Source organism: Tachypleus tridentatus, chromosome 1, assembly GCF_004210375.1.
Source record: "Tachypleus tridentatus isolate NWPU-2018 chromosome 1, ASM421037v1, whole genome shotgun sequence".
Classification (NCBI taxonomy): domain Eukaryota; kingdom Metazoa; phylum Arthropoda; class Merostomata; order Xiphosura; family Limulidae; genus Tachypleus; species Tachypleus tridentatus.
Window position 1 is genome coordinate 127,005,434 of NC_134825.1, and position 16,681 is coordinate 127,022,114.

Below are 16,681 nucleotides of genomic sequence, written 5' to 3' on the forward strand. Positions count from 1 at the left end.
AAAACAGTCTTACAAAAAGAGACATTAATTCCATTAAAAACCTAAAACAAGACAAAAACATAAAAATTCTAAAAGCAGATAAAGGTAACGCTATAGTCATAATGAATACGAATGAATACATCCAAAAAATGAAGAACATTCTATCAGACACGAACAAATTTAAACCAATACACAAATCCAACAAAGATACACGAGACGCAACTGAACAAATTACTACTACAGATGAAAAAAGCCAACACAATTTCACAAACACTTTATTCCTACCTACGTAAAACCGACTCACGCACACCACAAATATACGGCATCTCCAAACCTCATAAACCAGATTGTCCATTACGACCAATAATGTCCACATATGAATCGCTTAAATACAATCTTGGTAAATACATAGCATGGGCATTCTCCAGATATGTAACATCAGCCAGCTCATTCATCAAAGACTCTTTTAATTTCAAGTCTAATCTAAATCAACTTAATCATAAAGCCTTAATGGCCAGTTTCGATGTTATATCCCTCTTTACAGAAGTTCCAACCACTGAAGCCTGCAAGATAGCCTTAGAACTCTACATCCGAGACCCTAACCCAACTATAGACATTCCCAGCAACCAATTAGCAACTCTCATAGAATTCACCACGATAAAGACAAACTTCATGTTCAACAACCAAAACTGTATACAAACAAATGGCCTAAGCATGGGCAACCCAGTATCACCGGTTCTACCCAATATTTTTATGACACAAGTTGAAACACAAGCAATTAACACAGCATTACATCCACCACTATACTGGTACAGATATGTAGATGACACGGTTGCGGGATTCAAATCTACAGAACACATACTTAATTTTTTCAATCACATTAACTCTATACATCCCAACATTAACTTCACATGTGAACAGGAAGAAAGCAATCAAATATCGTTTCTTAACCTCAAAATTACAAGAACCGAAACGCAATTTAAAACAGAAATCCACCGCAAAATCACCCATACTGGACTATACATTCCTTGGGACTCAGCACATGAAACAAAACAAAAACTATACATACTAATAAACCAAATAAACCAAATAAACACAGCCATAAAACTATGCTCACCAGATAAAATTAACGACAAATTAGACAAAATAAAACAATACTTCATCAACATCAATAAGTTTCCTCCACAAACCATAAAAAACATTATACGCACACACCTAGATAAAAAAGCAAAATCAACTAACAAAAGTAAATATATCTCACGAATCAAAAAATCACAAAACCATATACTGCTGCATACCATATATTCCTGACATCAGCAGACAAATAATCAACATTTGGTAAAAACTAGTAACAAAATATGACATTCCAGTTAATACCAAATTTATTCAAAAACCAGGCACAAACTGAGGTCTATACTATGTAAAAACTACACTGACAAACACCACACCAACATTATTTATAAAATACAATGTGATAACTGCCACGACTTCTATATTGGAGAAACAAGTAGAAAAATGGAAACCAGATTCAAAGAACATAAAAAAGTCACCTTCACACGTTTTCGAACACTGCAAGTCAAATAAACACAACATAACCATAGAAAACACTCAAATACTAAATAAAGAAACAAACATAAACAAACGCAAAATTAAAAAAGCCTTACTTATACAACAACTTAAACCCAAAATAAACCAATATAAAGGAACGCCTTTATACCTATATTAATATAATAAAATAAATAAAATTATATATCAAACATCTAACACCGCCTTCTACATTCCGACACTAAGTTACACAATCCCTTCCACACATGTGGTCAGCTTCCGGTCAGTTACCTCTTTCTTTGTGAACCTGACGATGATCGAAGAAGGTCCAAATGTTGTTCGCTCTTCTATGTGAAATATTTTCTCAACCCAAACGAGCCGTTTTTTGCATTATATTTCTCTACAAGTGGGTTTTCTCGACATCACTGAAATATGCATTTATATCCGATATTTCAATTTTTCTTGTTATCTTACTTTAGATTTCAATCTAACATCTCTTACACAACAGTAAAATGTTCTGGCAACTGCTCTGATGATCCATTCCGTTGTTTTTAGTTTCAGAATGGTCCTGCTTACTTTTTGAATGTAATAGCTCCATTAAAAATTCTGATACATTTTATGACGTCAGTATTTATCCTAAACATATCTTCCGATACTTCAAGAAGTATATCCTGGTGCTTCAACATCACTCGGGTCTTGATTGTTACTTCTAAGGGTGCTGGGTTCATCGAGTGGCTGGCTTGGCATGAAAGGTCCAAATCAGTCATTGGCTCAACTGTGACTTAGGCTTGTTTGGACAGTTTCAGGTATTTTAGGGCTAGCTATTGGAACCCTTAGTAATGGCCTGTGTGCACAATGCATTATTGAGTAGCACATCTTAATCACAGGGTCTGCTGAGCATGAAGGAATCTAGCCATATCCCTTTCTCTGCTGTCCTATTATTATACAAATAGTACTCAGATCTGACAGAAAAAAATGGAGTCGAAACTACAGAGTTGGGTATCACAGAAATAATCAATATGAGTCAATATCGTTGTACAATCGTTAATCTAGATTTTTTATCATAGAAGTTGTTGTTGATTTGTAGTTAAGCAAAAAGCTACACAGTGGGCTATGTATCTGTACCTTGCCCACCGCCTCTATCGAAACTCGGATTCTAGCGTTTTAAGTCAGCAGACATACTGCTGTGCCACTGAGGGGCTTATTATAGAGACTCATCAACACTAGTATCTGATTTCCTATACATGTTTATCACAGAGAAAAGCAGCTCCAAAACCATCCTGTAAGGGTGTTATTCCTTGCCTCTGGTTACACATACGCTGTGTGGGAGAGAACTTACTTGGCATAAAAGAGATCGTGGCTGGAAGTCTGAGCCAAGGAATATATATTAAAATAAATAAATTACCACACTGATGCACATTGTGTAGCCAATTCACAACCCTGAAATTAGGCCTCTTGTTTGTGAGGGAAATAACGTAGCATTTTGAATTGTTAAAAACGACTTACAAAGATGTTCTAGTTGTAGCAGGTTAACTTTTTCGCTCAGGAAGTAGAGCACTTACCTGCCAGTTTCCAATTTTCAAATCCAACCCAAACTATATATATGTATATATTGTGAAGAAATAAACTGCCACAATATCATAACTGCGCCCTGTACTGAAATAATAATACGAAAACATCAGAAATGTTTGTGATTTTCAAAATATTTCAATTTGCATAAATGAAAATATTAAACCATAACCAAGTAAATATTAGTTCCACCAAACTTAACTTGGTATGATACCATTTACTATTTGTAAGTTTTACTTTCAACTGATAATTTCGCTTTCTCAAGAACTTTACATTCAATCCAACTGAAATATTCCTGGCTAATGCTTGTAAGAAAAAAAGAAGAAGAAAAAAAGGATCAAACTGTGTTCAGCTGATATGTAACTTGAATATAGTTATTACCATAGGCTGATATGACGGGGGTTTTGCCCCTTTAAAACTAGTTTCTGTCTCAAAAGGTTTTCATTTTTAAATTTATTCAAAACCAATGTTTTCAACAACACTTTTGCTCATAATTTTCTGGGGTCATGCTGCTAGATACCTTGGCAGTAACATGCTTCGCATGATGTCTGTACTTCTTATACTATGACCAGTCATCCCACACATGTAGATATTAAGTTTTAACTTGAGACTATTGTAGTTACTCAAATTATCCCACCCCGCATTTTTGCTCCTAGATACGCCTCTGGACATTACTCTTACCTGTTTCATAAGAATTTATTATCTCCCAAGTATTTTGTAACAAAAGTGAAATTTTCTTACACCATGTGATTTCACCTCTTCATAGATAATTCACTCACTTGCTAACATTTCAGTTTAGACGAATTGAAATGACTCTGTGAAATAACAAATCAAACTGTATTTTCCTACGAGAACATTATTAGACTAATCAATGCTTTTACCTATTTCATAATAATTCACTACTTGCCAAATGTTCCACTGTCAAAAGTGAAACGTTATCTAACTGCCATTCATGAAAATAATAGATATACTGCGCCTGCATATATGCTTTACAAGCCAGTTGCTACAGATAACTTCATTCATCAACTTCTTAATATTAAAATCAATTCCTGAGCAAACAATGATATAAGAAGGTCTTCATTAAAATATGGTCACAACTTGTTAATGTGCTGCTTACATTTACTTATATCTTATGGCCACTGGATTTTATACCTTAGTGAATCAGTTTGTTGGAATATTAAATGCAGATCTAACTGACTGAAGTCAAGATTTTTCTATTCTAGTGGCATGTATGGAAGTCATACATAATGTTCATGTTGTAACTTCTGTTTCTTAAGTTTTGTCATAAAATCTCTTCTGCTTTTATGGCAATATTTCTTAGTCGATGGTGTCAAAACCCGTGTACATTGACCAGTGCAGATCTTATTCACTCCACACATTGTTGTGGAGGAGAAAAAAAAACATCTGCACATCACATTCATAGGGTGGACAATTTTCCATACACATAAGTATGTTTCAAGAACAGTTATTCGATTCCTATTTTTTTGCGTGCATTCCGTCATGACATATTGGAAGTACTTATCCTAGTCAGCCTAAAAGGGAATAATATACTTTGCAAACATCCACTTGATAGTCTGTATTAGTTGTTCTGCAAAACCATCACACTGAGGTTTGTAAGCTAAGGCCTGCATCTTTACCATACCCAGCAGTTTGTAAAATTTGGAGAATAACTGGCTATTGAAATTAGTTTTCTGATTTTTGTTAACTTCTTCAGATGTGTCAAACTGGCTGTTAAGTACTATTGGACCAATGGACAGCGTTAAAGTATCAACAAATTGATAAGCTGTGGTCCACTTAGTAAAGTAATCAATAACAATCAGCACACACTTATTACTTTGTTTTGTCTCTTGGAGAAAACTGGTGGTATCCAGGGATATTATTTATGAAGAAGAAGTAACAACACATTGCTAGAGCTTATTAATACAATCCACTTTTTCTCTAGGCAACATACACCATACAGAGCATAAACCAATACTTATTGTCTTGATTCATATATGGCCACTAAAACTATTGTTACGTTTCAGCACTAGTGCACGAGGCATATTTGTACCTTCCAGTCTGGGTTCTAGAGGATTCGCTGCATCATAATTCTAGCTGCAACACAGCCTGAGAACCACAAATGACAGGATACAGAATTTATATGAACCACCTCAAATGCTGAAAACAGGTTTGGACTCGTCAGCATCCAGAAGCCAAGGCTACAGTTATGAACTACTGGACACCTTCGAACACCTCCAGACATTTGTCTGTCCAAAGTAATGGGAAGGCATCAACACAACTTACACCCTCCAATCTCGTGGAAGTCAGCTGAAAGCCTTTTCATGCCATTGTTCTTTCCGATAGTCATTACAGCAGATGACTAAACACCCTCTGATGATTGTGTGATCCCATCCTTTAATATTAATTATAACTTGGCACTGGCCATACCTTTAACACTTTAAGAAAACTTGTGTAGTGGGTATTTAATCAAATGTGCATGATCTGTATCTATGTGATGACAAGCTATTGTTGTTCTACTAAGTTTCAGAAATTAATCTGCAAAATTAGCCAAGAGATCAATAAGACTCTGTCACTGTGTTGAATTTAGATAGCTTGTGCAATCATCAACTACAGTGGTACCTCGGTTCTCGAACTTAATCCGTTCCAGAAGGCTATTCGAAAACCGATTTGTTCGAAAACCGAATCAATTTTTCCTATAAGAAATACTGTAAATTAAATTAATCCGTTATAGACCTCCAAAAATTACGCATTATGAAGCATTTTAAGTAAAAATATTGCTTATTTATACCTGTATGATAATACTTACATGCATAAAGTCAACGACAAAAAATATAAACACAATAAAAAACAATAAATGAAAATTTAACTGCACTTTACCTTGCTGAGGAGAGCTGATAGCGTAAGTGAAAGGTGGTGAGGAACGTGGAGAGTAGGAAGGTTATTATTGTTTGGAAGGAGAGTCACCTTCCATTAAAACGTCAGGTAACTCTCCTTCTGGGGTTCTTTCTCTTTCCTGTCTCTTTGAACCGCTTCAACCTGCTTGAGACTCACTGGACCTATTTCTTACTAAAAATTGTTTAATGAGGTTTGTTTCTGCCTGCATTTTAAAATGTTTCTGAAATAAAACATGGCATTGTCATTGAAAAGGTTTATGCTGCGGTTTGCTACAGCTTTGTCAGGGTGAAAATTTTCCACAAAACTTTGTAACTCTCCCCATTTTCCACACATTTCCTTGATTAGTGAACTAGGAACATTCTCCCTTTCCTCCTCCTCATCTGAAGACATTTCCTCAGTTGCCTTCTATTGCTGCTCCATATCAAGGTCTTGGAGTTCTTCCATGGTGAGCTCAGTGTTGTGGTCTTCCACCAACTCCTCCACATCATCACCACTCACATTCAAGCCCATACACTTGCCTAGTGAGACAATATCCTTGACAACAGGCTCAGCCTCAAAGCCTTCAAAGTCTCTATCTGCTACTGAGTCTGGCCACAATTTCTTCCAGGCTGAGTTCATGGTCCTCAAAGACACTTCCCTCCAGGCTTTGTCTATGATCCTCAAGCAATGAAGGATATTAAAATGATTTTTCCAGAACTCTCTGAGGGTTAACTTTGTGCCAGAGGTCACTTCAAAGCATCTTTAAAACAGTGCTTTGGTGTAGAGTTTCTTAAAGTTCGATATGACCTGCTGGTCCATGGGCTGAATGAGAGGAGTCGTGTCAGGAGGCAATAGCTTCACCATAATGAAACTGTACTCCTCCACCAACCTGCCCTCCAAGCCTGGTGGGTGAGCAGATGCATTGTCCATTACAAGAATGGCCTTGAGTGGCAACTATTTTTCCGTGAGGTAATTCTTTACACTTGGGGCAAACACTTCATGGACCCACTCCATAAAAAAATCGTCTGGTTACCCAGGCTTTACTATTATCCCTCCACATGACATTTAGTTTACTTTTCAGGACATTATTTTTCTTAAAAATCCTCGGGTTCTCAGAATAGTACACAAGCAAAGGCTTAAGTTTTAGGTCACCACTTGCATTACTACATAACAATAGAGTTAGCCTGTCCTCCACTGTCTTGTGTCCTAGCAGTGACTTCTCCTCCTTAGTGATGTAGGTCCTCATTGGCATTTTCTTCCAAAAGAGGCCTGTCTCATCACAGTTGACCACTTGTTGGGGAATAAAACCCTAAGCTTTTACATAGTCCTTAAATTCCCTAACAAATTTATCAGCAGCGTCTTTGTTAGAATTGGCACCCTCCCCATGTCTCACCACACTATGTATGCCACTTCTCTTCCTAAATTTTTCAAACCACCTCCTACTAGCCTTAAAGGCATCACTTGTATCAGCACTCATTCCAGGGGTGTTTTTCAGGAGATCAGCATGTAACTGCTTTGTTTTCTCACAAATGATAGTCTCAGAAATGCTATCACCAGCTAACTGTTTTTCGTTTACCCAAATTAACAACCGCTTTTCTACCTCTTCCATTGTTTGTGATCTTTGTTTCGTAAGCACTGTCACTCCTTTTGCAACATCAGCTCCTTTGATGACCTCTTTATTTTTCAGTATGGTGCAGACTGTAGACTTCTCCATACCAAACTGTGTAGCAAGGTCTTTTTTTGGTAAGGCAACTAGTCATCACCACCCACCGCCAACTCTTTTATAGTGGCATTTAACCTAACATTATGACGCCTCCACGGCTGAAAGAGCGAGTATGTTTGGTGGGACGGGGATTCGAACCCGCGACCCTCATATTACGAGCCGATTGTCTTAACCACCTAGCCATCCCGGGCCATCATTAAAGAACTGTATATATAATATTGTATTTTCTTGGTCCGGAACAAATTCTTCACTCTTACCTGCAAAGTTTTTTGAAAACTTTTAAAATCAGGAATTCCACATTGTTTAATACATTTTATAGAATAATAAATATTCATAAGCTCTTCTAATATATTGGAAGTTCAAATATCTTTAATCTTATACAAGTAGTTCGAAAATTGTACGCCCTCAGATATACTGTATTTAAAAATTCCTTATATAATCTATATAAATATAACATTACTCTCTGTTGTATGTCCTTATAACTACTTCGCAGGGTGTGGATGGATTTTTACCAAAACTGGTGTGGGGGTTCAATGGGTCCATGAGGGAATACATACACATTTTCAGTTGTGCGGTTTTTATCAACGTTTTTTCCTACTACTTCGTCCCCTGTAGATGAAACTTTACCAAATTTAGTATGCAGATTCATTGAGTCCATGCAGAGATGCATGCAAACTTGTAGTTACACATTTTGTGTTATACAGTTTTTATGGACGCTTTTTTTTTTACAATTACATATAAGGGAAGAAACTTTTCATGTCCTGAAATAACATTTATTAGTCATGAATTTACATTAACGGGAGTCGTCCAGAGAACAGATATTGCAGCCAGTGTCTTTATAACATAGAAATTACTTTAAAGTCAACAATTGTTTACGTGTCTTTGCCATTAATTCTTCAAAGGTGTAGATATCTAATTATCAAACATTATGAACTAGTTAATATTAATATATGCATAATTAAATGGTTAAAGTAATTACATAATTATTCCTAGGAAGTGAGGGTAAAAAATAACTAAATAAAGTAAATCAATGATAAAGTTTCTTCTGTCTAATATGAGACACTTATATAAAATTTGGTTTCGAATGAAATTATTTTATACGTTTCGGCAACTAAACATTCTTATGTGTTTGTGTTTCAAATTAAACTATTTTAATTTTTGATATTTAAAAACTTTGCTTACAAATGAAAATATTTATCCTGTTAAATAAATCTAAAATGGTATAGATGACGTCATTTCTTTCAGGGGGTAAGACGTCTTTGCTTTGTTGCAAGCGCGAGTTTCACGAAGAAAGAAGCTGTCCAAATTAAGAAGAAAAAAGATACTTCCTGTAGCATAATATGATTAATGAATCCAACCAATATGGATCAGGTCTAGAACAGCAGGTAATCTTCTGAAAATTTGGGTTTTTTACCTAATATACATTCAATACACAAACTTCAAAACCTCTTCGCTTGTTGCAACAAACAAAGTTAGGGTTAACTTGCCCTTTGAATTTGATTTGAACAGTCACAGGCTGCCATTTAGAACAGGCTTATTTCAAGTGTAACAAGGTTGAAGAAGAAATGGCGCAAATGAATCCACCTTGGGATAAAACCGGTAACCAAATACCACCTTTTCCTCAAGTTTGGAACACTCGTCCAGCTGTGGCTATGGATATGACAGCTTATTGGGCTCTCTGCAACAATGTAATTAATCTTTTTCTTAAGAAGGAACATTTATTTGAATTTGATTAGAAAGTTGTAAAAGAGAGGTTAAGCTGGGTGTAAAATATAGTTTATTTATAGGTCTATTTAATTATTTTCTAATACACATCAAACTTCTAAATACTACATAGCAAGTACAGTATTTTTAACTTTGAAATGCTCAGTTAAGGTTCTCCTATATAAATTCTTTTTTTAGGGGGTGAACTAGATAGAAAAATTTAAGTTAAGCATCTAATTTAGGCATGCATATAATAATACTGATATTGATTGTTTCTAACTTTGTTGATTAATTTTATCAGTAAATGATTCAGTCACTTTTAACTTTCAGTAGTTGATGTGAGGGACTTTATTAGATTGTATGAATAGGGAACAAATAATACTGACTTAGTTACAGGGCAAAAGGTTAAGTTTTAGTTTATAAAAAAAATTGTCAGACTATTTAGGAAAATTGTGCAACAGCCCATTAGAATAATGTCTGCAAGTGTTTATTTTTAAGTTGCATGTATCATTTCCAGTAACAAAAAGTTACTACTCAGTCTTGTACTTCCCAGTTTATTCAAAAAAATTAATTTTGGAGAAAATAATTGTGCACATTTAATTTTATTAAATTTAATATGGGTGTGTGATGTAAAAAGCTATTTATAATATTACTTGTTAGGCACATCATTTTTACTTTTTTAATAATATTCTGTTAAATGTGCAAGTAATTACCTGAAAGCTACTGAAAAAATCTTTTGCAGGAATTAAAGTAATGTGATTGTGTAGTATGAAATTTGTGTAATGTATGCATACTGTTCTCGCTTTATAAATTTTAATACTCTTTAAAGTTACTTTCTGAGGTAAAATATGTAACTCCCTCTTAACTGTTGAATAATATAACATGAGAATGAGCAAAGTGATAAAGGCCAGCTGGGCTTGTGATCAGCTCTATCCATAGTAACCAGTGCATCTGAATGATTTCACTGTAGCACATTTCTAATAAAAGTACAATTGTCATTATCTAACAAACTATTCCATAGGTCTTAATCTAAACTTTTAATACTTGTATGTATTATCTTTAATATTCAGATTTGCAGTTATAAACTTTTTAGTTTTATTATTCAAACAGGTTTTCTGAATCCTTAACAACTTCAAACAACTGAAGAAATTCATTTCCCTGAAAGGGGGCCAAAGGTTGCCTGGATTGGTCACCTGTTTTAACTGCTGGCACCATCAGTAGTGTGTTGTCGCTCAGTATTTAAACACTACAATGACATTACATAACTGAAACTTAGTGTTGCAGCTTGTATTGTCATGATGTCAGTAAGAAGTGAACATGCCATGAATCATGAGAATAACTGTGTACTTTGTTACAACACAGTATGATATATGAACTTTAAAAGAAGCAAGAAATAAAAATGTTACTTTTAATTTTGGTTTTACTTACTTTAGAAAGAGAATACTCACTGTATTTTGAGTAATTTGATCAAACTAGTTAAAAAGATTCTTACATTCCACCAAAATTCTTGTTTTAACCCTTAAACAACAGGAACATTGCAGTTAGCAGCATCAATTGATGATGGTTGCCATTTAAGGGTTAAATAGAGAAATTTATATTTGACAACTGTATTTGTAAAAGAGCCCCATGCTAGTACAGTGGTAAGTCTACGGATTTACAACACTAAAATCATGGGTTCCATTCCCCTCGGTGGGCTCAGCAGATAGCCCCATGTGGCTTTGTTATAAGAAGAAACACATTTGTAAAAGAGAGAATGATTAGGCTTATTAGTATTAACAAAATGACATAAGGAAAGACCAACTTGAAGTGTTTAAGATAACTACAATAAAAAGAAGGGTCTCAGAATATATTGTAACAAAGCTGATGTGGGTAAGATTTGAGGTGTTAACCCTTTCTATGTGGATCATGGGTCAGAGGCCATGTCATCTTGTGCAGACTTGAATTCACAATTTTATTAAACATCCATTTTATAAATTTATATTCAGTTTGGTATCAAACTGTAGATTATAATTCAAATTTTTATATTAAACATTATTTAATTTCTTAATTTAAAAGTAAATGTCAAAAAGAAACACATCTTAAACATAAATTATGTCGTGGTATGTTGAATGAAGTGCTGGTTCATTTTGAGTGTTTTTGATGTCCAAATACAAATTCTGTATGTGGTTCTGTATGAATTAAGAACTCAAGTTACTGATATTGAAAAGCTAAAATTCCCAGAATAATGGTTATGTACTTTATCAAACACAATAGCCCTGATCATCTCTCTTTTTGGAAATGGTCCCTTGTATACACTTCTGTATATGACATGAATAACCAATCAAAAGCCCACAATGTCTCCCAAGTGGTTTTTTCTACTATTTACAAATATAACAGCATCTTTTTCTTTCAAGACACACTTTCATGCTGGTAAGTTGAATTTTTAACCTGTTCATAATTTCATATATTTTTAGACCCAAATATTACTAAACTTTATAAATTATAATGGAGTTCTATGGTATAGATGTATTAACTTATAATTTTTGGTTATTCAAATGTTTGTTTCATTTTATTTTACATCATTCATGTGCAAAATTTCTCAAGTCTTAGCAGCTTACAACAACCAGCAACCAAGTACGAAGGTTGTAACTAGAAGATACAGTTGTTTGCTGTACTTTATTCACTGTGCTATGTTCTAAGAAAAATAAGTTTAAAAACTTATTTGTAAATAGTAATAATATATATACACACTCATAATGCATTATAACTGAACTGAAATGTGACTGTATTGTACAAAGTACTAGTTCACTAAAACAGCCAAGACAGGCCAGTTTTATATTCTTGTATATGGCAAAATGAGTGCATGTGAGCCACATCATTGCAGCTTCTGTGATATATGCCAGCAATAGCTTCAAGGTCAAAATTTGTGTTATAATTTATAGTCATTGTAGAATGAAAAAAGCAATTTATTTCCTGTTATTTTTGTGATGGTTATAAGATCAGTAAAATCTGCTGAACATGTCAGATTCTGATTCAGTAATGAAAATAACATTAAATATAAAGTTTTATTCATTTAATAATTATCTGGAGGTTATAAAGATTTTGCATGTGAAATTTGAAAATTTTGTGTTGCATAAAAGTATTTTTAATCTTAAAATGGAAATTACTTTGCATGTTGGGCAGTCAGTATTTTGAAAAATCTTAATACTTAATTCAAAACCTGATATTTTTGTATGAAAGCCTTGTAATGTTTACCAATAACCTGTAACATTTTTTAAACATACAATTCTGTGCAAAAATGTTAGGACAATTGAATATTTTTCACTCTTCTTGGTGCTAGTTCTTCCATGATATTTACACAATGTAGATTTCAACACTATGGTAATACTTCACTGATTCCTTTTGATAATTGAACAAGCCAGGGTGTGAATAATTATCATCCTTTAGAATTCCCACATACTTGTATCAAGGTCATGTCGTAAGGATTCTGCTTAAATGAAGATACTAGTCAAAATTAGGGTATGAAGACTGTTATATAGTACCAAGGATTTGACTTAACTATATGGAAATAATTTAGCATATGGTACAAGTATATACTAGAATAAAGCAGTTTAACAGCATTCCACTTACAAACTTTGATTAAAAAAACAAGTGTTTAACAGTATATACTGATGCTAAGTAACTCCATTTATGCAGCCTTCAGGACAGAAGGAAGACTGCCACTGATCTCAAGCACGAGATAAACGACCATGTGCCAAATGACAGAAAAGTATCCAGATCTGCAGTATCAAGAAGACTCAATGAAAGTGGACTATTTGTTCATGTCGCAGTTAAAAAATCTTTACTTCAACATCCAAACATTGTCAAGAAACAGAAATTTTCTGAAAGTACAAAACTTGACTGTTGATGATTGAAAAAGGGTGGTATGGATGGATGAGTCCAAGTTTGAAATATTTGGTTTGAAATGTAGGTTGTGCATTCATCAGAAGAAAGGTGAAAGATGCCTCAATGCATAGCACCTCCCATGAAGCATGAGAGAGGCAGTGTGATAGTTTGGGGGTTATCTGCTGAGGTGAGAGATGTTTGCAAAGTAGATGGAATAATGGATCAGCATAAGTATCATCAGATATTGATCCATCATGGTATACCTAATGGTTTGGATGTTATTGGTAAAGGATTTTACAACCAAGAAGATAATGATTCCAAACACTCATCTAACCTATGCAGTAATTACTAAGCTAAGAAAGAAACTGCCTGGAGTCATTCAAATGATACATTGGCCCCCACATATCCTCAATCTTAAACCTGTTAAGCAGATCTGGGATTTGATAGATCAGGACCTTGACAAATTGGAAGTTACTTCCAGAGGACACTTTGATTAAAGTGGTGCAACAATGCTTGAAAGACTGCAATTATTAAAGCAAAAGAGGGGCACACAAAATATTAGCTGCTTGCAAAACTCAAGTGCTACAGAGTTTCTGTTGCACTAAATATGAAGATTAATAAATTTTTATGTTTAGCCTGTTATATTTACTTTCCAAGGTTCTTTTAAAGTAACCTAAAATGTAATTTATGACTTTTTCCTAACACTTGAACAATTCTGTATTAATACATTATCAAAAATCATAGTATAATTTTGTGGTTACAAAGTGGGTGAATTCTACTCAATCTGTGATGTGAAGGGGTTAATGAATCTTATGAAAATTATTTCATTATTGTACGTTTATGTTCCAGACTGTGTCAGTGATACAAAAGAGTATTTGGAATGAGTGAGTCTACTGAGATTGTTAGGTCCTTTGAAAAGAAAAAAACACAGAAATTAGGGAAGGATGTTGACTGTTAGTTTCAGGATTGAAAGTGTGAAATAATGCACTTGTGAGAAATACATTGATATTCTAAAAAAAAAATTATATTGATGTGGGTGCCAATAAATGTCTAAAGCTTGTTTTAGAGCACTTAGATATGTCAAGAAAACAGTAAACATAATTGTGGGTTTTTTTTAAAGGAATTTGTAAGTTAAGGAGTGAAGAAGGTTAAGTGTATTGTATATATTAGTGATGTAGTTTAGGCTCACTTAAGCATGGGTAATGTTTTAGTGCTTGTACAAGGACAAGTGTAATAACTAATGTGTTAATTGGCTGAGAAAATATAGATTGCAGAGTTTTATGACTGTTTGGGATCTAAAATATGTGACTCGGATAAAATATTTAAAATTTTTTAAGGTTTGAGCAGTATGTATGAAAGACAAATTAAGAAAATGCACATCAAAATGTTTGGGGTAGTAGATTTAACAACAACTGAAAGTGGAGATGTAAACTTGTGTTTTGGATAAAAATTATTTTGGTTAGTTATGGACTTTAGTGTTTATCTACCTTATGATGTGGAATGTTTTGTTTAAATTATTGCAGACTTATCTGGCATAGGTATATGAATAAAAATACCCCTATTAGTATTAGGGAAAGTTGGTTCATAGAAGTCTCCTTGCACTTTATCTTATATATTCTGAAAGCTCATCTCTGAACTCTGTAGCATGTCAGCATTCTCCTATGATAAGGGGAATGAAGTAATACACAGTTGTGAAATTGAGTCATCATATAGTTTTTATTAAGTGGCAAAGCCCTTTGTACAGTTACATTTAGATTTTGATAAATAGATTTCCATAGTTTAAGAAAAATATCCCAACTTGGAATATTCATGTTTTACCAAAGTTGAATCCACATAGTGGTATCTGTTTAGAAATTTATTTAATGATAAAGAAAAACCTAAACTTCAAAAAAATGCATTTTTAACCTCCACACAGTAGATGTGTTGAAAAATGACATTAGAGAAGAAAATTCATATTTGTAGAACAATAATCTTAATGTTTTTCATAGTAAAAAGTAGTAGTAATTTGTTTATTGATGTTTGTTTTTAAAATACTGACTTGGAATTTATTTCTCCAATTTAAATTTTTTATTTACACGCCCTGGGAGTATGTGCCATTCTTTACTCTGTGGGAAACAGGTGTAATAGGTTTAATAGTTTTATATTTTAGCCAATTCTGCATATATATAAAATTTTAAATTTTGTATTAATATGTAATAAATATTTATTCATTTTACCAAAAGGTATTTAACTTTTTTTTTTTATTAAGTTTTATACACAATGATCAGTGCAATGCCAGTGTAGATAGCAATGCTATGTGGAGACTACTATCATTGCATTAGAAGATTACATAATCAAAGCTTACAGATAACCGCAATAATAATGAAGAAAAAGCTCCATTTTAGCTTTAGTTTCAAAATGTCATCATTGGTGCTAGTTTGTGAAGAAAGTGTGATCACTACAAATAGCAAATGTTACGGCAGAATAGAAGATTTAGAAATGAGAAAAAGATTTGTGAAAAATGATTGTTGATTTGTACGTGCAAGAAATTGTTTATTACATTTATGATATAAATAGATGAGTTACTACTGTACGAATGTGATGAAATTTGAATGTAACAGAACTTGCAACATGTTTATTGTATATAATTAAAATGGCATATGACAACCAGCTTGGATGTTTTCATGTCTTCTCAACAAATCAAAATTTTCTGTAGATTTGTGTTTGTTTTGGGGGTTATCAAAAGAAAGGGGTGGGAATATATGAGAGTAAGATCCTATTTTATGAAAAATAGTTAGTCACAAACTAAGAAAAACTCAACAAATTCATTTCTATCCATTATGAAATAAATTTTAGTAGTGATTAAAATAGTTTAATGTATGTGAAGTACAATTTTACTTAACATTGTAATAGCCTATCATTCATTGCTAAAAAGGCCTGAAAGCTCTATTTTCATAGCTTATAATAAAGAGGTTAGTGAATTGTAATTTGATGATTATAACAAAAGTTTTGTTATGGAAAAATTGATATAAAATAACAGAATTATTAAAAAGTTCAGATGTTTATTTGGACATATAAAACCTCCTTTCTTCCAAAATCTGTGTAATCTAGATCCATGATTATTCAGTTTTTTACATATGTAGTGTGGATTTTAAGGATTATGACCAAAAAATGTGATTAATAGTAAGGATATGTAACTGAAAAATTAAGTTATAAATAAGAATAATATATTAGCAGAAACACTGTCCTATGGGTGGCAGTTTGTGCTAGTAATTACTAATTGTTGTATTCATACATCATTAAAAGAAATTAGAAAAAAGTGAACTTTCTAAAAAAAGGAATTTTGTCTGGGAAGTATTGCATGGGAAAAGTTTGGATTGTACTTTAATCATAAGCAACACGTTGCATCAGAATAGTTCAATGTACAGAGCTCAAAATTTTCAT

At 33.4% G+C, this 16,681-nt stretch overlaps 1 protein-coding gene across 7 annotated transcripts in view; it reads left to right on the forward strand.

Moving 5' to 3' along the window:
• Positions 1 to 8,575: 8,575 nt before the first annotated feature.
• The window catches only part of LOC143223007 (putative ATP-dependent RNA helicase Pl10), a 67,502-nt gene continuing 59,396 nt past the window's right edge, over positions 8,576 to 16,681 (forward strand). For 4 of the 7 annotated variants that reach the window (XM_076450370.1, XM_076450353.1, XM_076450360.1 and 1 more), the window contains exon 1: positions 8,936 to 9,378. In XM_076450370.1, the coding sequence (XP_076306485.1) occupies positions 9,256 to 9,378 (123 nt within the window). In that variant the 5' untranslated portion in view covers positions 8,936 to 9,255. Of the gene's footprint in view, positions 8,593 to 8,935; positions 9,379 to 16,681 lie in introns of those variants that run through there. The other 3 variants (XM_076450391.1, XM_076450402.1, XM_076450375.1) reach the window with 2 other exon arrangements.